General features: G+C 44.9%; 4 protein-coding genes across 4 annotated transcripts in view; all 4 read left to right on the top strand.

Annotated features, from left to right (window-relative positions):
- Positions 1 to 996: 996 nt before the first annotated feature.
- LOC147085070 (histone H2A type 2-C-like) lies at positions 997 to 1,796 on the top strand. The gene is made up of 2 exons (XM_085979748.1): positions 997 to 1,298; positions 1,652 to 1,796. The coding sequence occupies exons 1-2, from the start codon at positions 997 to 999 to the stop codon at positions 1,794 to 1,796; spliced, it is 447 nt and encodes a 148-aa protein (XP_085835874.1).
- Positions 1,797 to 14,537: 12,741 nt separating this feature from the next.
- LOC147085069 (histone H2B-like) lies at positions 14,538 to 14,912 on the top strand. The gene has a single exon (XM_085979750.1). It carries the CDS (start codon positions 14,538 to 14,540, stop codon positions 14,910 to 14,912), a length of 375 nt encoding a protein of 124 aa, XP_085835876.1.
- Positions 14,913 to 15,964: 1,052 nt separating this feature from the next.
- Positions 15,965 to 16,354, top strand: LOC147085068 (histone H2A type 2-C-like). The gene has a single exon (XM_085979749.1). It carries the CDS (start codon positions 15,965 to 15,967, stop codon positions 16,352 to 16,354), a length of 390 nt encoding a protein of 129 aa, XP_085835875.1.
- A 4,051-nt stretch (positions 16,355 to 20,405) lies between these two features.
- The window catches only part of LOC147085067 (immunoglobulin superfamily member 1-like), a 117,111-nt gene continuing 112,842 nt past the window's right edge, over positions 20,406 to 24,674 (top strand). Inside the window, exons 1-2 of the mRNA XM_085979418.1 lie at positions 20,406 to 20,712; positions 23,361 to 23,657. Coding sequence (XP_085835544.1) covers positions 20,406 to 20,712; positions 23,361 to 23,657 — 604 coding nt within the window. The remainder of the gene's footprint in view (positions 20,713 to 23,360; positions 23,658 to 24,674) is intronic.

Below are 24,674 nucleotides of genomic sequence, written 5' to 3'. Positions count from 1 at the left end.
ATGTTCCCGATGGCCGGGGAGTCCAGAACTAGGGATCATAGTCTAAGGATAAGGGGTAAGCCATTTAGGACTGAGATGAGGAGGAATTTCTTCACCCAGAGGGTGGTGATCCTGTGGAATTCTCTGCCACAGAGGGCGGTGGAGGCCAGTTCATTAAAGATATTCACGAAGGAGTTGAATATATTTCTTAAGTCTAAAGGGATCAAGGGATATGGGGAGAACGCAGGGGCAGGGTACTGAATTTGGATGATCAGCCATTATCTCATTGAATGGCGGAGCAGGCTCGAGGGGCCGAATGGCCTGCTCCTGCTCCTATCTTCTATGTTTCTATGTTAAGGGATGAAACTCTGATTTGAGTCACCTCGTTCTCTGTCAAGACCTTTCCAATTTTTTTAATGCCATTTGTGAATCATCCGTTTATTAATTGAGACTTCGTGCAGTGTAACAACCCAGAATGGGAGTTATTTTAGAGAACAGAACGGGGTCAGTTTGATCGCTATATCCATCATCCCTTTTCACAGAAAGACTCCCAGTTCTGCTTTCCCTCCCGCCTGTGCAAATGATCGAGCGATAATCTGTGAAACCTCACTTTTACAAAGATTGAGCTGGAAATTGTCCTGTTTCAAAGTCAATGGAAATTGAATCCCGCCCGTTGCAGTTTCAAATTGAACGCGGAATTAATCCTGATAATAATAGCCTGGAATTTGCAAGGGAGAGATGGAATAAGACAGAAGGCAGAATAAAAATGTCCTGAAATCTTTGGCTAATGGAGAATTTATTAACTTAATTCGGTGGTTTAGGAAAATATTGGCGGCCTTTTTGAAATTAAGTAATGGTTGGCAGTTTCACTGCTGAGGCAGTTATTTCCACACACTTCTCATTGGAGGGAAAAAACAGACTGTGATTGGTCAGCAGAAAACACCAATGAAGTTGACCATAGAGCGACCAATCACAAGAACGCTATCTGCATTCCTCCAGAAGCTATAAGAAGGGCAGATGTGGGAGGAGATTTTCATTCTTTCTCTGAATGAGTGTATTGTGGAAATAACTGGAAGAGGAAAAACCAGCGGTAATGCTCGGGCCAGGGCCAAGTCTCGCTCATCCCGGGCCGGATTGCAGTTCCCTGTGGGCCGTGTTCACAGGCTCCTGCGAAAGGGCAACTACGGTGAGCATGTGGGTGCTGGAGCCCCGGTCTACATGGCTGCTGTGCTCGAGTATCTGACCACTGAAATCCTGGAGCTGGCCGGCAACGTGGCCTGCGACAACAAGAAAACCCGCATCATCCCGTGGGCTGCACGGTGGCATAGTGGTTAGCACTGTTGCCTCACAGCGCCAGAGACCCGGGTTCGAATCCGGCCTCGGGTGACTGTCTGTGTGGAGTTTGCACATTCTCCCCGTGTTTGCGTGGGTCTTCTCCGGGTGCTCCGGTTTCCTCCCACAGTCCAAAGATGTGCAGTTTAGGTTGATTGGCTCTGATAAATTGACCCTTCGTGTTAGGGGGATTAAACACGTGGGGTTACAAGGATAGGGTGGGATATGTGTTGGTGTAGGGGTTACGGGGATCGGGTGGAATATGTGTCGGTGCAGGCTCGATGGGCCGAAATGGCCTCTATCTGCACTGTGCGGTTTCTGTGATTTCTGTGATCCCCAGACACTTGCAGCTGGCCATCTGCAACGACGAAGAGCTCAACAAACTGCTGGGAAAGGTGCCCATCGCTCAGGGCGGGGTGCTGCCTAATATCCAGGTGGTGCTGCTGCCCAAGAAAACCAGCACTGCCAGCTCCAAGAGCAAGTAAAGCGGACAAGATTTAATCTAATAACCCAAAGGCTCTTTTCAGAGCCAGCAACTGTATCTAGGAAAGGGCTGGTTACTGTCGATCAATTGATCGCAATTGTAATGTATGAACCTTTAAGGGAGAGAACTACTTTTTACAGCTCCTGTATACTGTAGTACCGGCAGTGACCACTCCTGTATATATACCCTGAGTAATGATCTGTACAGTTAGTTCTAGAGTAACCCTCATTCAGTAAATACCTGTTGAATCGTTCCCTGCAGTCGTTGTCTGATTAATGAAGGACACAACATTAAGATACACGGATCTAACAGTGGCGACGAGCAAGTTCGAAACTACCTGCAACTCTGCATCACCTCCCAGGGATTCGCTCCTGCTGAACAGTGGAAGAAGGTCGAGTCCAGAAGCACGGGTGTCGACCATGGGCAACTGCCCAGTCATCCAGCGGAGATTTGAGCATCGCAGGGGAGGCTGTCGAGAGCCAGGCTTGGCTTTCCAGTCACGGTGGTCCAGCGAAACGGGCTGGCATCAGGTACTGCGCAGACCCTTCCCGGACAGCGACGGGCTAGAGCCCGACCGAGCGGCACAGAAAAAGGCCGAGCAGCATCGACGGGGGAGAGAGGTGTCGAAGTCTCGACTCCCGAGTAAGACTCTTTAAACACAAAGTATCGTTAAAGACAGGCTTTATTTGCTTGCAAGGGAAGGGTTGTGTAGGCAAAGGCTACATCAGACCTCTTCGAAGTAATACAGAATTTGTAACATATTTATACAGTACAGAAACAAAACAGGCTTTCTATGCCACATGACATAGTATTGAATCATACATGATTACAAAGGCACAGACCTTGCAAATTACTGAAACAAGGTATTCCAGGCTTTGTTAGAATAACAAACAGAAACACCTTGAGATAAGATTAACTAATCCTTTATTATGGGATCCTTCTGTTCTCCCACTGTACCAACTGAGCCTGTGGGCCAATGTTTACCTTATCCTGTCCTTGGCTATTTGTTTGGTAAATGAGGCTCATTGTTAAGCTTGTCACAGATAAGGAGTACGTATGTAGCATTCCTAAATTGTCTCATCCCCTTGAAACTGATCAGTGAATCATTCTGTCGGCCATTTGAGTTTTTATTCTATGCCCAGAAAGCCATTTTGTGTCTAAGTGAGAAACTGTACTTCCACATTCTTCCCTTTTGTCCTTACTAGGACAACATAACTGAAATTAACCTCTTCCTATTGGTCCTCATACCAAATTTAGATTTTAGCCAAGGATACCGACTTCTTTGCCGTTTTGAACCATCCTTGGGATATACCTGTATTGATGGTTGACCTTATCTAAGATCGTCTTTCTTCTTTGTTTATTCTTAGTGTTTGGGCGTGTGTTCTTGTTGGGGTTTAATTATGTTTGATTTGATTTCAGGTTTATGTCTTTGTATAGTTCTGCAGCTTATGTTAGCCTGCAGTGTTCTAATTTTCCTGCAGCTTATATTAGCCTGCAGTTCGGGTGCCACTACACACCTTCTAAAAGGATATGGAACAGCAGCTTATAGAGGAGGACTAATTCATGGCCCACACAGTTTATACCTAACCTGTGGGGTTCTCCTAAGCACAAGTGCTTCTATGTAAGCCCCCAAAGTGCGGACCAAGTGATATACAAGGTCGACATCACTGGCTTGTTGTTGAAAGGAGTCCTCTCTCTTTTTCCTAGCCTGCAGTTCCCATTTGAGTGGAAAAATATGTTTTACAGAAAGAGGAGGGCATGTGGAATATATATGTATATATTTTGTCTAAGTCTTCTAATCCTTATAATTGTATTTTATTCAATCGTCTCAGTTCCTCATCTAGGGGACCATTCTTTTCCTCTACTGACTTTACTTCTCTCTGTATCATCATATTCATTGCAGGCAAGACTGCCTTGCCTAACCTATTGCAACAACACTTAATTGTTGTGACAAACAGAGCAATGCATACAATCAGGGCTATTACTACTACCAGTTCATGCAATAATATTTGTCCTGCTGATCCCAGCCATCCTCCCAATATCCAGTCAGCCCAGCCTTGGTTCTTTGGGTTTTCATACTGACTTACTGCATCTAGCATATTCGTAAGGCATGTACAAAAAAGTATGCACGTTTAATTCTCGTTTCTTTCGGGATCTTTCCCCATCTCCTTGGCATATTAGACTCAGTAGTCCGACTAGTATACAAAACATAAGTAACGTCTTCATTGTTAGAGTCTTTCAAAATTCTATTGTCTCTATTCGGTGCCTTCTTGCAGTGGGATGCGTGAATCCAGGAAGATCTTTCCTTGACTTGTAGTCAGGAGCACTTGATATGGTCCTTCGAAGCGTGGTTGCAGACCGTTCTTCCTTTTAAAAACCTTCTTGTAGACGTCATCTCCAGGTTTCAAGTCGTGGCACTTTCCCTCTGCTGGACTCGTTTGAGCTTCCTTTACCTGTTGGTGAAAGCTGGAAATACATTTAGTTAATGCGATTCAATAGTTTAGCATAGCCTCGTCCATTTTATGAATGTCCATTTGTTTCACCGTAAATGGTGCTGAAAATGGCAGCCTTAGGGATCGTCCCATAACAATCTCATGTGGAGACAGTCCATTTGTCCTGTTAGTTGCTGCTCGCATTATCATCAATGCTAAGGGTAATAGTTCGACCCATTTAAGTCCAGTTTCACTGCAAAGTTTAGAAATGTTATTCTTCAGTACTCCGTTATGTCTTTCCACCAGTCCTGCGGATTGTGGATGATAACTGCAGTGAAAATGCTGGTTAATCTGCAAAGCTTTACATAGTTCTTTTATAATCGCTCCAGTGAAGTGCGATCCTCTGTCGCTTGAAAGCTGCATAGGTATTCCAAACCTTGGTATGATTTCTTTTAACAAGCACTTTGCTACTGTTACAGCATCATTCTTTTTACATGGGAAAGCTTCGACCCATCTTGAAAACATATCTATAATTACTAACACATACTTAAATCCTAAACATGGAGGTAATTCAATAAAATCCATTTGTAAATGTACGAAAGGGCCTGATGGATTTGGGTGGGAGGAAGCCTGTACTTTCTCTGTCTTGCCTGGATTCATTTCCTGGCAAATGGTGCACCTTTCACTAATTTGTTTTGCAATTGCCGAAATACCTGGTGCATACCATGTTTGATTAATATAGTCTGCCATCCCCCCTTTGTCCGCATGCGTGAAAACATGAACGCATCAGGCAATCCATGGAAGTAAAGACTTTGGAGCCAACATGCGGCCGTCATGGTGAACCCATACTCCTTCAGGCATTTTAAAGCAAAAATCCCTTGCCCAACTTAACACTTTGTCCGGGTTAGCCTGTGACTGAAAGGCTAAAACATCATTAATAGAAGGTGGGTCATTATCTGATTTTTGTTGATGAAATACAAAGGCTGAGACCTGTGGCCCTGTATCTGACAGAGCGGCTGATTTAGCAGCTCTATCTGATCGCTCGTTACCCAAGGAGATCTGATCCTGACTGCCTGTATGAGCTGACATTTAATGACTGAAATCTTAGTGGGGCACACTAGAGCCTTTAAAAGATTATTGATTTGCTCAGCATTCTTAATAGTTGATCCTGAGGAAGTTAGAAACCCCCTTAATATCCAGATCTGTCCGTAATCGTGAGCAACTCCAAAAGCATACCTGGAAACGGTATAAATGTTAACAGTTTGATCAGTAGCCAATATACAAGCTCTGGTAAGAGCGAAGAGTTCTGCTTGTTGCGCTGAAAAGGATTGAGGTAGTGAGAGTGCCTCCACAATCGAGTGATCATCTGATATGGCATATCCAGCCCTAGGTGATCCCTTGTCATCCCTAAGGGCTGACCCATCTACATAGTACGCTAAGTCACTATTGGAGATAGGAGTTTCTGATAAATCTGTTCGGGGCTTAGTCACCAATTGGGTGATCATTTCGCAGTAATGTGGAGTTCCGTCTTCTTCTGTGGGTAGCAGCGTGGCTGGATTCAAGGCCGAACATCTTTGAATTAGGAGATTAGAGTTGGATAATAACTCAACCTCATATTTACTGCTGCGGGCTGACGTCAGATGTTGAGTGGCACATTTTGTCAATAGCACCTCAACTGAATGTGGCACAAATAAAATGATTGAGCGTGATACCTTGAGCTTGTTGTACAGCATAATAGGCAGCAGCTAGAATTGGCAGGCATCCAGGCAGGCCGCATGCAACGGGATCCAATTGAGTAACTGTCTTTTATAGTCGTGTCTTTTCCCATGCCTTCATAAAAGGCAGTGCAATGCAGATTCATGTGCCAACTGTCTAATTTCAAATCCTTCTGGTACTCTGAGACTGTTCTTGAGGCACATTGCAATGCTCCTACAATCATCATTAATGTGTGGCTTAATTCTTGGTTTTTGTTTGTCCACTGGTCGATGACGGGAGGGGAGCATTCTTGTAAAGGGCACATAGTACATCTATCGGTAGGGATGTGCACCTGCAGTCCTTTTTCTGAACAAATTATTGTTGCCTGCATTTTGCACAGCAAATCTCTCCCTAAAAGGTTCATGGGGGCTTCATCTGATAGAAGAAAGGCATGCTGGCCAGAGAAATTGTCTGCTTGTATTTCTAATGGTTGTGACGACGTCATAGTCTGTGAGACGCCGGAAAGTCCTACACATGTGACATTCTTTCCAGTACACGGAGTTCCTCCAGCGTATTGCTTTGTTAATAGTGAGGTTGTGGCTCCTGTGTCAACGAGAAAAGGGACTCTAATGCCCTGCATTTCTATGGATAAATATGGCTCATCGCTAAAATTTAGTGATACTAAGGGTAACTGCAGGAGGTGGGTAACGTCGGAGGCTGCGTCTCTGCGTCATGCTGAATAATTTTGCACTGGCATTCTGGATTGTCCTTCCGTATTTTGAGTTTCCCAGGGGTTCCCTGTTGTGAAATTTGCCTGCGGACGATTGTGAACCTGGGCTTGGGTATTCATATTGTCGGGTGCACCTTCCCAACCTTGATTATGCGGTTTTGGGTAAGGGCAATTGGCTTTCCAGTGGCCGATCAGACCACAATTAAAACATGAGCTTGTATTTCCTCCTCCGTTCCACTGGCCCCTGCCACCACCTCCTCTACCCCTGCCTCTGAATCTGCCTCTGTTATACCCTCTACCTCATCCCTTGTTTTGACCCTGGTAGTAAATAGTAGTCTGGGCGGTCGGGGCTGGAGAAGCTGCCTGCTCCATTAACAAAGAAATTTTACTCTTTTGATCTTTATTCCTTACCTGTATTCCTTTCAAGATTTGTGTCAATTCAGGAATGGTTTTATGTCTCCAGTCAAGGCAAACTAAAGTCAACGGTTCCTTAAGTTCTGTTCTGAGGCCGTTTACAAGGGCGTTAATTAAAGGGATTTGGTCATTTTCTTTTGTCATACCCGAATGCTGTCCCACAACTGTTTCCATTCTTTCTGTATAATCCTCAACATCTTCATCCCTTTTCTGAGTTGTCTCAATTATCTTATCTAGTGTTGATTATATTTTCCTGACTTACAGCACTGCGGTCGGGTGATTCACCACCCGCTGCGCCTTGTTGTTGCACTTCGTATTCAGGAGGCGGGGCTGGTCTTCTGAACCATCCCTGATCCTCGTCATCACTGGAATGAGTCATGGGCATGGGAGGATATTCACAGGGAGGAGCGGTAGGCTTCGGGTTTTGTCTTAAAGGCATTAGCATAACCTTTTCTTGTTTAATCAATTTATTCATTAGATCTATTTTCTTATTTTTGTTCTCAATTTTACTAGCTAATATGCTGCATTCCTTACGTTTTTCTGCTTCCCTTTTCCAATCTGAGAAGGCAGACCAATTTACGGACTTTGCACCCCTTCTCCTTGGGTCTCTGCCTGCTAGGCAGTTTTCTAGACACGTGATTCTATCTAGATTAAATGTACCATCCACGGGGAAAGGGTGTCTGTCTTTCTTGGTCCATCTAGCCCACTTAGGTAAATCATTTATGGATATCTGACCATAGTAGGTAAAGACATAAGAAGCGGGAGTTCCTTTTTCTGGGATCTTGCTCTGTGCAGCTCCCATCTTAGTTTGTTTTTTTTTTAAACTAGGCTCTCTTCTAGATCGCAGGTTTTGCCCCTTTACCCCCTTACGACTATTACTGACTGTCCAAAGGACCCTAAGTGATGAAAAATAACAAGTAATAACAACAGTCAAAGAAATGACAAGTAATGCAGCCGCCCAAACAGGCAAACAGACCAAATATTCAGACATTTATCTTATACTCTAAACTAAACAAATAGTCAATTCTCAGTTTGCATTGCATGCCACTACAAGCTGAGTCCTTAACATTTAACTTATACTTTATGTGAGAGTCTTCTGCCTTAATATTGTCAATAATCAACAAACAAAACGGAAAACAATGGTTGCGATAATTCTTAACCTCTATATTCATATAAAATCCTTATGCTTGGAGGGGCTTGAACCCTCACAGAAGGTATCTCAACGGAGAATAGTCCTGAGCCTGGTAATACAGGTCATTAAAACACAGTGACAATCCTCAAACGATACTTTCTGCCGTGGGACTTTAACCCCGGCTCAAGGGACCCACCCTTGATACTGCAGTTTTAACTTGGTACATTATCTGTCTGGGACTCAGCCCTGTCGACTTTCCACTTGCCTTCTTTGCCCGATACTTTTTTTTTCAAAGACTTGAGTAGTCAGTATTCTCCTCCTTTCAGTGGTCAACAATAAAAGAAGCAAAAGTTGCAGGATTCAACTCAAATCTGAAACACGAGTCTTAACTTGATCGCAGTACTCACGTCAGAAGAAACAGACCACACCAATTCAATATCTAATGAGAAATCCTTTTATGTGATAAAACATCACTGTGGCCATTCAGGACCTGTCATTAGAGATTCACAATGTCCTTGTCCGTGACTTACCGAAAGGCAGCAAGCGATCTCGGTGGAACCTCCAAGTAATACTGTCGAAGTCTCGATTCCCGAGTAAGACTCTTTAAACACAAAGTATCATTAAAGACAGGCTTTATTTGCTTGCAAGGGAAGGGCTGTGTAGTCAAAGGCTACATCAGACCTCTTCGAAGTAATACAGAATTTGTAACATATTTATACAGTACAGAAACAAAACAGGCTTTCTATGCCACATGACATAGTATTGAATCATACCTGATTACAAAGGCACAGACCTTGCAAATTACTGAAACAACGTATTCCAGGCTTCATTAGAATAACGAACAGAAATACCTTGAGATAAGATTAACTAATCCTTTATTATGGGATCCTTCTGTTCTCCCACTGTACCAACTGAGCCTCTGGGCCGATGTTTACCTTATCCTGTCCTTGGCTATTTGTTTGGTAAATGAGGCTCCTTGTTAAGCTTGTCACAGATAAGGAGTACGTATGTAGCATTCCTAAATTGTCTCATCCCCTTGAAACTGATTAGTGAATCATTCTGTCGGCCATTTGAGTATTTATTCTATGCCCAGGAAGCCATTTTGTGTCTAAGTGAGAATCTGTACTTCCACAGAGGGCAGAGCGCACAGGGCGCAGCCGGTGTTCAGGACCGAGCGGCCTCAATGGGGGAGAGAGGCGAGAGAGAGCAGAGCACAGCCGGTGTTCAAGGGCCGAGCAGCATCAATGGGGGAGAGAGGCGTGCAGGAAAATGTGCAGAGCGCAGCCGGTGTTCAAGGGCCGAGCAGCGTCAATTAGGGAGAGAGGCACACAGGAAAATGCGAGGCACTGCCATTGCCATGAGGACCGCAGAGAGCGGCGTTGGCAGCAGCGCAGGAGCAGTGCACAAAACCCACAGGGCGTCGCCATTTGCCACGAGGACTGCCGAGAGTGGTTTTGGCAGCAGTGTGGGAGACGCCATTTTAAGCTGCAGCGGGGAAGAAGGGAAAGCGCGGGTGATGCCATTTTAAGCCAGTCTACCCACACCCAAAAATGCCGAAGAGTGCCAGTATCACAGCGTTCGACAATGAACTCGAAGATTGGACGACATATGTCGAACGCAAAGAAATATACTGCAAGGTGAATGAAGTGCCAGATGACAAGAAAGCGCTGGTATTGTTGATTTCAATGGGTGCAAAAACGTACGGCTTACTATGAAACCTAGTAACCCCAGAGAAGCCAGTAGAAAAGGATTTTGAAAACAGTGTCAATCCTACAGGACCACTTAAACTCCACACCGCTGCTGATAGCAGAAATATTTAAGTTTCTCAAAAGGAACCAGCATAAAGATGAAAGTAATGCTGAGCATTTAACAGAACTGCGCAAGCTATCGAAACGCTGCCAGTTTGGAACGGGACTAGCAGGTACTTTAAGGGACAAGTTTGTGTGTGGGCTTCAAAGTGAAGGAACCCAGAAATGGCTTCTATCAGAAAAGGATCTTACGCTGGACAATGCTTTCAGCATTGCAGTATCACACGAAGCAGCAGCACAGGGCGCTGCAGAGATACAACGGAGACCGCAAGAATATGGCACATATGAAATGTCATACGGAACAGTGAAGTGCTATCGCTGCGGCAGAACAACACACGACCATAATGATTGCTGTTTCAAGGACAAAGTGTGCAGATTGTGTGGAAAAGTAGGACACATAGCAAGAGTCTGCAGGTCGGGAAAGCAAACCAGCAGCAAGAAATCTCCACAGGAGAAATACAAGAAGGTACATAAAGTGACGGAGAGTAGTTCAGACGTACAGAAGAATGATACAGACTCCGGAAGCAAGGAGCTGGGTTGCCTGAAACCAGATAATGTGATCAAAATGGAGGATCACCAAACTATCTGAGTCACACTCTCAAGACAGCAGGAGTCCAAGTGAAAATGGAATTGGACACAGGATCAGCCCTAACAGTCATAAACCGAAGGGACTACAAGCGGCTATTCTCACATATACCCATATACCCTTGAGAGATACAAAGATTGTCTTGAAGACGTACATGGTGCAAAAGGTCTACCCCAAAGGAAAAATAAGGGTGAACGTTATATATAACAGCAAGGAAACACCAAAAATGGACCTATATGTATTGCCAGATGGAGGACAACCACTACTAGGACGTAAATGGATCCGGAAGATACAGCTAGTTTGGCATTCCATACAGGCACTGACTGTGGCTGACAAAAAGGATGATGACGTCACACCTGGGTGACTGTCAAAGATCCTAACTGATGTGAAAGAAGTGTTCCAGCAAGGACTCGGAACACTAAAAGGCATGACAGCGGTGATTAAAATTTAAGAAAACGCAAGCCCAAAATTTTTTAAGCCCAGCTGCCGAAGCAGAGCTGGAGAGTCTGGAACGTTCAGGTGTACTGTCCAAGGTAGACTGGAGCGAGTGGGCTACACCCATCGTTGCTGTGATGAAAAAGTCGTTGAGCAGCATGCCTGGGGAACCAAGGAAGGTTCGCATCTGTGGGGACTTTAAGGTAACAGTGAAACCGATCCTTCACACCGTGCAATGTCCACTTCCGCGGATTGAAGATATTTTCGCCTCGCTATCTGGAGGGAAAAGCTTCACTAAGATTGATCTGGCCCAGGCATATCTGCAAATGGAGGTAGAAGAAGCACCAAAAAATACCTCACAATCAACACCCATAAAGGTCACTACCAATACAACCGGCTGGTATTCGGGGTAGCATCAGCTCTGGCTATTTGGCAGAGGGCAATGGAACAAGTCCTGCAAGGGATCACAGGGACTCAGTGTTATTTGGACGATATCCTGGTCACGGGCGAAAATGCCAGTGATCACCTTGCCAACCTGGAGCAGGTGCTCACTACATTGCAGGAATATCGGCTCCGAGCTAACCGCCCCAAATGCGAGTATTTATAAAACAGATCTCGTATTGTGGCCACGTTATCGATAAAGAGGGGTTACATAAGTCCCCAGTGAATATTGAGGCAGTAGTCAAGGCTCCAGCACCGGAAAATGTGTCACAACTGAGTTCGTTCCTCGGGCTGGTAAACTACTGCCATAAGATCTAGCCCAATTTATCTACAATACTACACCCACTGAACACCTTACTGCAAACTGGTGTGCCATGGAATTGGAGTGACGAATGTAGATGAGCTTTCCAGAAGAGCAAAACACTAATCACATCGAAAGAGGTATTGGCCCATTACAACCCGGCATTACCAATTCGGTTGGCATGTGATGCGTCACCCTACGGCATTGGAGCGGTGCTGTCGCAGAAATTCTTGGATGGCTCAGAGGCCAATAGCCTTTCCGTCACGACCACTAACCTCAGCCGAGCATAACTACACCCAGATTGACACGGAGGCCCTCAGCCTAGTGTGGGGAGTGAAAAAGTTCAATCACTATCTGCGCGGGCAGAAGTTCACCTTGCTGACTGACCACCAACCACTTGTCTCCATCTTTAATCCAAAGAAGGGCGTTCCGGTGATGACTGCACAATGGCTACAAAGATGGTCACTTTTTCTAGGGGCGCACCAATATGAAATCGAGTATAAGGGCACGAAACAGCATGGAAATGCTGATGGGCTATCATGCCTGCCACTGCCTACTGCGGAGGAAGCACCAGCAGTGGAGCCTGTCGAAATATTTCATTCGACTATAATTGAATGCTTGCCAGTAACTAACGCTGGTATAGAGAAGGAAACCCGAAATGACCCGACACTGTCTCAGGTATATGATTTGACGGTGAAGGGATGGTCAGCACATGGCGACTCACTGTTGCCAGCATTCTCAACCAGAAGAGAACAGCTGTCAGTATGCCAGGGGACCTTGATGTGTGGATCACTCGTGGTAATTCCACCCAAGTTAAGGGAGAGAGTGCTCAATGAGCTTCACGAAGGTCATCTGGGAGGGGTGAAAATAAAAAGCCTTGCTAGGGCTTATGTGTGGTGGCCGGGGATCGATCAGCAAATCGAGGACCTGATAAAGAGCTGCTCAGGATGCCAGAAGGTCCAAAATGCACCACCACATGCCCCTCTACACCCATGGGAGTGGCCCTCAACTCCATGGCAAAGAGTGCATATTGATTTTGCTGGTCCATTCATGGACTCAATGTTTTTAATAGCCGTGGATGCGTACTCGAAATGGCCTGAGGTCATCAAAATGTCCTCCACCACCACGGAGAAAACTATTGCAGTCCTACGGACCATTTTTGCCAGAAATGGCTTGCCAGAACAGATTTGCTCCGACAATGGACCACAGTTTGTGTCCGAAGAGTTCCGGAGGTTCTTGAAAAAGAATGGGGTAAGGCATTACACATCCGCCCCGTATCATCCAGCCACAAATGGATTGGCTGAGAGGTTCGTACAAACCTTTAAGAAGGCAATAAAGGCTATGTACAATGACAACATTCCACTGCAGCACAAGGTGGACAATTTCCTGTTCGCCTAACGGAATGCGACACATGCAGTCACCAGCCAGGCCCCAGCCATGATGTACTTTAACCGAAGGTTAAGATCTCTCCTGGAATTGCTCAGACCAAACGTAAGAAGAGATGTTGAGAGTAAGCAATTCCAGCACATCCATGAGAAGCCAACAAGGAGCTTCAATGTAGGGCAACCAGTCTTGGCCCGCGACTACCGAACAGAAAAATGGCAGCCTGGAACGATATGCACACGGAAGGGCCCACTAATGTACACAGTGGACGTTGGTGAGAGCATCGTGAGATGCCATGCTGACCAGATCCTAGAGTCACAGGAACAAGTCAACCCCATGCCTCGCCCATACGTACCTGGTGATGAACCCAACGTACAGGTTGCATCTACCCCAGAAACAGTCGCATCAGAAGCTGATGAACCAACCGATGACAGGGGGCCAGAATCGCCTCCGCCCCAAGAGCAAGACACTCGGGAAAGGCGCTATCCAGAAAGGATCAGGAAGCCTCCCCAAAGACTGGATTTAAAAATAGACTATTTTCAGCTAATGTTGCATGTTAAAAGTGTTAATTGTAATTAGTTTGATATTTAATTGTTAAATGAGTGTTATGGTACTGTTAATCTAAAAGCGGAGGAATGGTAATGTATGTACCTTTAAGGGAGAGAATTACTTTTTACAGCTCCTCTATACTGTAGTACCGGCAGTGACCACACCTGTATATAAACCCTGAGTAGTGATCTGTATAGTTAGTTCTAGACTAACCCTCATTCAGTAAACACCTGTTGAATCGTTCCCTGCAGTCGTTGTCTGATTATTGAAGGACACAACATTAAGATACACGGATCTAACAGCAACTGTCCTAGAGTTAGTTTTATATTAAAACTTTACAGTAGATGCCCTGGAAATGTCCTGATCTGAGATCATTCGTTTATATCCCGGTCGCTGTCTGTCGAACATTTAGAAATCTAGATCAACAATCACTACCGCGCGTTGGCTGTTAAGATTCTTTACACACACAAGTATATATGCATAGGAAAAAACCACAGATAACCTTCAACGTAATGCCGGCCGTTGTTGAAGAGGTTTGATGGAGCAGAATAGAAATGGGATTAGAGGACAGTATAAATATGGAAGTGGTTTTAATGCGTGACGGCATTCCAGTTATGAGATTGTGGTGAACGCAGAATCTGATTGGATGCGTATGGAAGCCAATCGGAGAGATAGAGAACAAAGGAAATTGACAACGTTGCCAATAAACCAATCGCAATCCTTGCCTTCACCCATCCCTCATTAGCATAGCTCTGTGGGCGGAGTGTGGGACAGCCTATATAATACGAGCTCGGAGCATTGTTCTCTTAAATTGTTTCCTGATCCTGAACGAGACGATGGTTGACGATAAGAAATCCGTCGCCAAGAAGGGCACCAAGAAAATGGTGAAGAAAGCGGCATCAAAAAGCGGCAAGAAACGCAGAAAGTCGAGGAAGGAGAGTTACTACATCTACATCTACAAAGTGATGAAACAGGTGCACCCCAACACCAGCATCTTCTCCAAGGCCATGGGCGTCATGAACTCATTTGTGAACGATATTTTCGAGCGCATCGCGGGTGAGGCTTCCCACCTGGCCCATTCCAACAAGGGGCACACCATCAGCTCCTGGGAGATCCAGACCGCCGTGTGCCTGTTGCTGCCCGGGGAGCTGGCCAAGCACGCCGTGTTGGAAGGGACAAAGGCAGTGACCAAATACAGCAGCTCCAAGTAAAACTCCATGCTGCCCTGAAAGAACAAACCCAAAACACAACGGCTCTTTTAAGAGCCTCCCACAACCTCTCCGAAAGAGCTACACAAACGCGTGTTCCTTTCGACGCAATTGGCTGTGTTTTTCCTCAGCTTACTCTAATTATTTGCTGATCAAATGTTTTTGAGAACAATTTTTGAATTTCCAGCTGTAGCTTTAGTTGAGAATTCTCAGATAAGCAGTTCCATTATCCGTTTCGACCTGAGAGTCGCTGTTGAATTTCCTGCCCAGTAAGTTATAAACACGGTCCCTGCTCGCTCTTTCCCTTTGCTGTCAGACAGGATGAATTAAAAGCTTGTTCTAGGGATGAGATTCGGATTTTAGTCACCTCGTTCTCTGTCAAGGCCTTTTCAATCTTTTTGTAAAGCCAGTTGGGAGTCAATCCGTTTGTTAACCCGGGAATACCTGCAGTGTTACAACGCAGAATGGGGGTTCGTACAGAGACCAGAAAGGGGGCAGTTTGAACCCTCTGACCCTCTTCTCTTCTCACAGCAGGACTCCCAGTTCTGGTTTCACTCCCGCAGCAGCGCCTGTGCAAATGATCGATCGATAATCTGTGAAACCTCACAAAGATTGAGCTGGAATGTGTCCCGTTACAGAATCAATGCAAATTGATGCCCGCCCGATACAGTTTGAACTTGAACCCAACATTAATCCTAATTGTAACAGCCTAGAATTTGCAAGGGAGAGTTGGAATAAGACAAAAGGAATAATAAAATATCCGGAAATCTTTGGCTGATCGTCAATTTATTAACTTAATTCGCTGGTTTAGGAAAATATTGGCGGCCTTTTTGAAATTAAAAAATGGTTGGTGGTTTGACTGTTGAGGCAGTTATTTCCACACACTTTTCATTGGCGGGAAAAAACAGACTGTGATTGGTCACCAGAAAACACCAATGCAGTTGACCATAGAGCGACCAATCACAAGTACGCTATCTGCATTCCTCCAGAAGCTATAAGAAGGGCAGATGTGGGAGGAGATTTTCATTCTTTCTCTGAACGAGTGTAATGTGGAAATGTCTGGAAGAGGAAAAACCGGCGGTAAAGCTCGGGCCAGGGCCAAATCTCGCTCCTCCCGGGCTGGATTGCAGTTCTCTGTGGGCCGTTATCACAGGCTCCTGCGAAAGGGCAACTACGCTGAGCGTGTGGGTGCCGGAGCCCCGGTCTACATGGCTGCTGTGCTCGAGTATCTGACCACTGAAATCCTGGAGCTGGCCGGCAATGTGGCCTGCGACAACAAGAAAACCCGCATCATCCCCAGACACCTGCAGCTGGCCATCTGCAACGATGAGGAGCTCAACAAGCTGCTGGGAAAGGCAACCATCGCTCAGGGTGGGGTGCTGCCTAATATCCAGGCGGTGCTGCTACCCAAGAAAACCAGCACTGCCAGCTCCAAGAGCAAGTAAAGTGGACAGGATTCAATCTAATAACCCAAAGGCTCTTTTCAGAGCCACCCACTGTATCTGGGAAAGGGTTGCTTACTATTTAGCCATTTTCGGTTATAAACAGGACACTGACTGTGGAACATGTAGAAATCTAGATCTACAAACAGTGCAGCGGGCATGCTGTGAGAGAATATTCTGGTCAGTGAATCAATATAGAGAAGGACTGGCTTCAGAGTAAAACAAAACACACGGACACTAACGTGAGACTGACAATCAATAAACACGTTGTTGGGAGAGCCGAATATGAACGGATGTTAAGAACCGAGTATAAAGTGAGTGAGCGGTTGTTGGGCTTACTGTTCCTTATTGGGACAATAATTCCAAATGGAGAAATATGTACATCCGGAACCATACAAACATTTCCCCTTTTAATTAGCAGACAGGATCGAACCAGAATTGCAGCTTTGGTTAATTTAAAATATTTCAAATAGTAACTAAAGTTCCCACCTGTCCCGCATTAAGAGCTGGTTTTAAAGGTGAGATTCAATATTCAGACACCTCGTTCTCTCTTTCACGCGGATCTATCCCGGTATGTGGAGTTGTATCAATTCACAATCAGAACTGCCAATTAAAGTTTCCGACTCACACTGTGCGAGTTCATTCAGTCTACTGGGCAGCTCACTCACATTTCAACCGAGATCATAAACGCTCCGTCAGATATTCACTGCCCCCAATTTGTAAGTCCCCAGTTAAGGTAACACTACAAGACCTGCACGATGTGTGCAGACCAATTTGCTTTGCACAGATTGCAGCACTTTCCTTTGCTGATTTGATGGCTCATAAAAGAGCCGTTGTTGCATTTGGTGCTAAAGTCTGGAGCCGGGCAGGGGGAGTTCAGGTGCGCTCCCTGTGGATGCGGCGGGCCAGCTGGATGCCTCTGATCATGATGGTGACTTGCTTAGCGTGGATGGCGCACAGATTGGTGTCCTCAAAGAGTCCCACCAGGTAAGCCTCGCTGGCCTCCTGCAGGGCCATGACGGCCGAGCTCTGGAAGCACAGGTCGGTCTTGAAGTCCTGAGCGATCTCCCCCAACAAGCGCTGGAAGGGCAGTTTGCGGATCAGCAGCTCAGTGGATTTCTGGTAGTGGCGGATCTCCCTCAGAGCCACAGTGCCAGGTCTGTAGCGATGGGAGTTCTTCACTCCGCCCGTGGCTGGAGCGCTCTTCCGGGCCGCTTTGATCACCAGCTATTTGTGAGAAGCTTTCCGTCCGGTCGATTTGCGTGCTGTCTCATTGGTCCTGGCCATTTTCTCAACTGATCTCAGCAAAATCTGGAACAAAGGGACTGTCAATGCGGAATCTGCAGTGTGTCCGCCTTGTTATACTCAGTGACGGACCGCCCCGAGCACTGATTGGCTGCAGACCGAAGGCCAGGCAGTTTAAACCCAACTCTGACCAATCAATGAAATGCTAGAAACTCAGTCCCCGATTGGCTGAGCTGGGATTGATCGCCCATTTCAAAAAGCCCGCAAATTTTAGTGAAGGAAATAAGCGTTTTCATAGATGCATAAAAGATAGGAGCAGCAGTAGGCCATTCGGCCCCTCGAACCTGCTCCGCCATTCAATGAGATCATGGCTGATCATTCAAACTCAGTACCCTGTCCCTGCCTTCTCTCCATATCCCTTGATCCCTTTAGCCTTAAGAAATATATCCAACTCCTTCTTGAATATTTTTAATGAATTGGCCTCCACTGCCTTATGTGGTAGAGAATTCCTGAGGTTCACCACTCTCTGGGTGAAGAAATTCCTCCTCATCTCTGTCCTAAGTGGCTTACCCCTTAGACTGTGACCCCTGGTTCTGGACACCACCACCATCGGGAACATTCTTATTGCATCTAGTCTGTCTAGTCCTGTTAGAATTTTATAAGTTTCAATGAAATCCTCTCTCATTCTTCTAAACTCCAATCGACCCAAGCTCTCCTCATACTTCATTCCTGCTATCCCAGGTATCAGTCTGGTGAATCTTCGCTGCACCCACTCCATGGCAAGAACATTCTTCCTCAGATAAGGCAACCAAAACTGCACACAATACTCAAGATGTGGTCTCACTAAGGCCCTGTACAACTGCAGCAAGACATCCTTGTTCCTGTACACAAACCCTCTCGCTACGAAGGCCAACATGCCATTTGCCTGCTTAACTGCCTGCTGCACCTGCATGCTTACCTTCAGCGACTGGTGCACAAGGACACCCAGGTCTCGTTGCACTTCCCATTCTCCCAATCTATTGCCATTCAGATAATAATCTGCCTTCCTATTTTTGCCACCAAAGTGGATAACCTCGCATTTATCCACGTTATATTGCATCTGCCATGCTTTTGACCAATCACCCAACCTGTCCAAATCATCCTGGAGAGTCTAGGCATCCTCCTCACAGCACACACGCCCACCCAGCTTTGTGTCATCTGCAAATTTGGAGATATTACATCTACTTCCCTTGTCTAGATCATTAAAATATATTGTGAATTTCTTGTGCCCAAGGAACAATCCCTGCATTACCCCACTAGTCACTGCCTGCCACTCGGAAAAAGAGCCGTTTATTCCAACTCTGTGCTTTCTGTCTGCCAACCAGTTCTCTATCCAATCAATACCTTGCCCCCAATCCCATGTGCCTTAACTTTACACGCTAATCTCTTATGCGGGACCTTGTCGAAAGCCTTTTGAAAGTTCAAATACACCACATCCACTGGTTCTCCCTTATCTATTTTACCAGTTACATCCTCAAAAAATTCCAGTAGATTAGTCAAGCACGATTTACCTTTTGTATATCCATGTTGACTTTGTCCGATCCTGTCGCTGTTTTCCAAGTGCTCTGCTATTACATCTTTTATAATGGACTCTAGCATTTTCACCACTACCGATGTCAAGCTTACCGGTCTGTAATTCCCTGTTTTCTCTCTACCACCTTTTTTGAATAGTGGGGTAAAATTAGCTACCCTCCAATCCATGGGTACTGTTCCAGATTCCATCGAATGCTGGAAGATGATCAGCAAAGCATCAACTATTTCTAGGGCCACTTCCTTAAGTACCCTAAGGAGGTAGATTATCAGGCACTGGGAATTTATTGGCCTTCAATCCCATCAATTTCCCTAACAACATTTCCCTACAAATACCGATTTCTTTCAGTTCCTCCCTTTCATCAGACTGTATGTTCCCCGACATCTCTGGGAGGTTATTTGTGTCCTCCTTTGTAAAGACCGAAACAAAATATGTATTTAATTGGTCTGCCATTTCTTTGTTCCCCATTATAAATTCCCGTGATTTTGACTGCAAGGGACCCACGCTGGACTTCACCAATCTTTTTCACTTCACATATCTATAAAAGCTTTTACAGTCAGTTTTTATGTAACCGCAAGCTTACTCTCATATTCTATTTTCCCTTTCTTAATTAATCCCTTTGTCCTCCTTTGTTGAATCATAAACTGCTCCCAATCCTCAGGTTTACTGCTTTTTCTGGCCAATTTATATGTCCTCTCCTTGGATCTTATGCTATCACTAATTTCCCTTGTTAGCCACGGTTGAGTCACCTTTTTTGTTTTATTTGCATGCCAAACTGTGAGGAATAAATTCTGTAGTTCATCCATGCGGTCTTTGAATGTTTGCCATTGCCTATCCACCGTCAACCCTTTGAGTGACATTCCCCAATCAATCCTACCCAACTCCAGCCTCAGATCTTCGTAGTTTCCTTTATTTAAATTTAGGACCCTATGTTACCCATAATATCTTGAAAGTTCAATAAAGTCACATCTTAATCATCTAAATACCAAGGAATACAACGATAGTTTGTAAAATAAGTGTGTGATATTCTCTGGTGTATATTATTATAATTGAGTTGGTCCGTTTATTATATAACAAACTTTGACAGAAACCTGTTATTTTCTGTCCTTTATGTAATGAAATTTACATTTGTTCTAACACAGCAGCAACATTGTGACACTGAACGCGCACCAGATCATATGTGTTAATGCAATGTTAATTTGCCCATTCATCATTCAGAGCCTGAGTGTAACATCAGCAATGAATTCTGTCGTTTCAGACACCCCACCTCCTCCAACAAGGCCCAGTTATCCGGTATATCTGGTCAGAGAAGAACTCATCATTATCTGCGATGCTGCCAATGGTTACACTTTCGGTCAGCTTCAGTGGTTACTCAGGTGGCCGGCTGGCAATACAGCCAATGAAATATACAAGGAACAACAATCGTTTACTAACTCAATAATAAATGTAAATAACAATAGTGACGGATGCTCCAAATGCCTTTATGAGAAACAAGTGCCCGGACGCTGGATTAACTCTATTCCCAGTGATGCTGTGACTGTCCAAAGTGAGTTATACTTTCTGATATTTTATGCCATTCCAATTTTGTATAACGGCTTCCAGAGATCAGCAACACCTTCAGTTGAAGAAAAGTAGATATTGCTCTTGGGCTGGTGCACAAATGGGCGCTATCCAATCTGCTGCACGTTTTTGGTCCCGCCTGATGTTGACATTGATTGACTGCAATGGAACTGAATATCTACCTGTAAAACTTGGCTCTGATAACTGGTAAAAATCTTATTGTGTGTGCTCAACCCTCTGTGGAAATGGAAACTGGGCAGTGTGCAAAAGGGGCGACCGATTAATTCCCACCATTTTGTTGCTTCCGCAAAACACAAATTTCACCGCAAAAATATGCTTTTACTGAGTTACCACGTTAAATTGTAGCGACCTCTAGAATTGTTTTCCTGCTGTGTCTTTATGGGGTAGAACTTCCTCCTGGGCAGCAATGGTACAGTGGGCGGCATCGCTTCGTCTGCCTGTTCCACACCCCGGTGCGTATAATGGGAGGCCGATTGCATTGCTCACGTTTTGTGTTACACCCGATATGATTTAGTACAGCAACATCTTCAGGAAAGAAATTGATAATGAATTAACCCGAGCTAAGGCAGCAGGCTAAAAAACAGTAATGTGATATAAGAATTGCTAGACGAAATAAATAGCAAAGCATCTGAATGTTGCCGTTGGCGTCTCTATTGATGTTGGCTGCCTGTGTGTGGCTGCCTCAACTTCAGCTGGATAACATGGGCAATATTGGAATGCTGCCCGTTATATATCCCGCTCGCTTTTGCTTTGCAATTTCTTCAATGGAAAATAAAATAATGTGGGGCGGGCGGTGGGTATGACGGAAGGATGATTGGAAATCGCTGTTTTATGCCCCTAGGGAAGTTGAGAGTTCTGGCGCATATCTCTGTAATTGTGGCCCATGATAACAGAGCTAGTTTTACATTTCTGCGATGGTGTAAATTGGGTGATGTCCATTGGCCGCCTGTAATACTTGCAAGCCTGCTTTTCCCTCCATTGACTTTATGTATAATGAGTAAGCTGTGATTTATGTTGTGATACGAATATAAATTCTTTCAAATCTATTATTTTTAATCTCCTGTTCCAGGACAAAAGATGATCGCCAGTATTTCTTTATACCACGAGCCGGGTGAGTATATGAATGGAGATTCAGCTCCCATTACCTGATCCGATTCCGACCAGATCAATGTCAACAACTTCACTTTCTATCGGGACAATTTGTAACTTAGCTCCCTAGATATTGGTTCCCCTCATCATTTTGCCTCGATCGTTATCAGCAACCTTTCCGATATACGCACAGGATTTTACAGCTGCAAGTACGAGATGAGAGTGTTCGGAAGGCAATTATTATCACACCTCAGTAACCCTGTGTTAATAACCGTAGAAGGTAACTCTTCCTCCTTTTGCTTTACTTAACAAAATCTCAATTCCTACACCTAGAAGGAGACATGATTTCCTCACTCGTGCAACAAATAATATATCCCGCATCCTTTGGCAAAACATACTCTTTCTGAACTGGAAAGAGATGCGGCTGTTACACAGCTGAATTTCATCTTTGGCAGAAGCAACAAACGGGCAGAATCTTATTAGCCACGTGTTATTTGCTCTGCCCGATATTCAGTCCAATTAACATGAATGGGACTGAAACCGCCGGTGAATCACCTGGTGGTAGAATCTCTGTGGAGTTACTGGTCGCTGATATCCAGTGTCTTTCACTTCTATTCGTGACAATTGTTGTGATTCGTAAAGCATTAGACTAACTGACTCCTGCTCTGGTGAATTATCCTCCTAAATCTTTTGCATTGCCACATCTCTGCTCACCTTCAACAATGTTGGCACATGCCATGTAACACTACTCATAGCTGGTATTATGTGGCTGTCTCTCTATATCTGTAGAGCTTCCCCTGTGGAAGCCCCAGTACTTTAAATGTGCTATTTCAGAGTGTGTTCCTGTTCTGCAAGACGCAGCAGTAAGAATAGTGACAACCATCTTGTTAAACATTAGTCTTATTGGGATAGATATTCTACCTACCGCTTGGGCAGAACCCCGGTGTGGCCATGACAGAAACCAATGGAAATGTAACTGGAGACGGTTCTATAACCAGCTGCCAATGCTTAACGACAATTAATACACTTAGCCAGCAAAATAAACAACAAGCCCATTGTCCAGGAATGAATCTGCTACCTTCGAGGATCCAAAACACGCTGAAACTGAAATGGATCTAACATTTAGCACATTAATGACAAACGTGAAGACGAAGTGCGAAGAATGACTGTGGTGGAATTGGTCATGGCGGGGCAGGGGGTAGGGAGTGTGGTTGTAAAACTGACGGTAGCACATTAGTGGCCTGGGATATGCTGCGCCTAATATTCAATTCAGCCACTGAGTAATATGCTGTCAAGTGAACTGAATATCATTCGCTACATAGAGCGGGCGGCCGATCCGACACCGTCCGGTTTTCACCACCATCCGAGTCCAATTTCTCATCCAAAAAATATTGACTTCTAACGACTCAATCATATCATCAGCAACTTGCTCAATTGTACTTCGTGCAACTCTACACTGAATTGATGGCAATGCCTCCAGCATATGAAATTTAGTCAACTTCCCTCAATACGTTTTCTTTTCAGAGATTTTTAAACCAGTTATATCTACACATTCAGGAAATGTTGAAATCGGTGGAAACGTCTCTATTACCTGCACCAGATGGACTGTCTATCGCAGCATCATATTCTTCTTGCAGAGAGCTGGCGATGCCAATTTCTCTGCCTCCCGGACTGTGTCAGCAGAGGATCATTCTGTCACCATCACCTTCACCAATGTGACTCAGGATGATGAAGGAGCCTACTCCTATCGCTATAAAGCAATGGTCAATGGAACAGTGTTAACATCAGCTATCAGTCAACTTGTGCAGGTGACTGAAAAGGGTGAGAGCGATTTATACAGTGACATGTGGGTAAAGGTAATGATTGACTACAGGGCTCGTGGCAGTAAATACATTGTGAGATTTCTGGAGCCACACTATATAAATGAATCAGTTCATCCCGACAAACAGACAAATAACACATGGAAAGAAAGAAAGGTGCATTAGACCCAAGAGATCTGTGGGTAAAATGTAGTTTAATCGAATGTAGCCCTTGACCTAGATTCGAGGTGGTGAAGTTCCACATGTGCGGGGTTGGAACACCTGCGGAATCACATCGGCTTCCAGTTATAAAACCGCTCGAAATTGAATGTAAATTGCTGGGTTCTATCAAGTACAGACAATATGCGACACCAAATTACCTCCTAAACAATTATGTTGAAAATTTGTCCCAGCACGTCTAATATTCGCTCTTACTTCCCAAATGTGATTCCACCATCGATATAGAAAAGGTAAGAGTAAGGTCCAGGAAGATATTGTTATCAAACAATGAACAACACAAATGGGTGCAGCTTCACCCAGTGTCTCAGTGGGTTCAAGCAATGAGGCACTGAGCATTGGCCACTGGCCTTTTAACAACCGGAACAAGAATAATAGTCACATTTCACGAAGTACACGAGGGCGCTCCTTGGACAGTAAACAATTTGAGCAAGGCCTCAACTGGGAGACAGGGGATTCAATGGCAAGGGTGAAAAGAGGGCAGGTGCGGATACGTCACCTGTTATACACCCGGCCCGAATTTAGTTCACATTGAATTTAATAGGTGAACCTTACAGTTTGCTGATGGCGCAGAATGTGCAGTATTGAAATAGAACCCCATTATAAATCACACCGGATTTCCCTTTCCACTGAAGGTGATGGAATTTAAAATCGGGAGAGTTGCACATTCAACGGCTAATTCAATGTCGCCCGTTGTTCACCTGTGCCAGGAGTTCCAATAAATCCCAAATAGAAAGTAAAATGAGTTGCGTGTATAACGGTCAGCCGATCCGCTCCCCCCTTTTGGTAAATCTCCCGAATT

Source organism: Somniosus microcephalus, unplaced genomic scaffold (assembly GCF_052327205.1).
Source record: "Somniosus microcephalus isolate GS21.2 unplaced genomic scaffold, FLI_Smic_1.0 unresolved_chr9, whole genome shotgun sequence".
Classification (NCBI taxonomy): domain Eukaryota; kingdom Metazoa; phylum Chordata; class Chondrichthyes; order Squaliformes; family Somniosidae; genus Somniosus; species Somniosus microcephalus.
Note: the sequence above shows the minus strand (reverse complement) of the source record. Positions and strands in the feature narration are given on the sequence as shown.

Excerpts from the sequence above, each read along its gene's own strand:
- LOC147085070 (XM_085979748.1), top strand. The coding sequence starts at position 997 with ATGTGGGAGGAGATTTTCATTCTTTCTCTGAATGAGTGTATTGTGGAA. Across the intron at positions 1,299-1,651 it reads ATCATCCCGTGGGCTGCACG|ACACTTGCAGCTGGCCATCT; the intron begins GTGGCATAGTGG and ends TGTGATCCCCAG.
- LOC147085069 (XM_085979750.1), top strand. The coding sequence starts at position 14,538 with ATGGTTGACGATAAGAAATCCGTCGCCAAGAAGGGCACCAAGAAAATG.
- LOC147085068 (XM_085979749.1), top strand. The coding sequence starts at position 15,965 with ATGTCTGGAAGAGGAAAAACCGGCGGTAAAGCTCGGGCCAGGGCCAAA.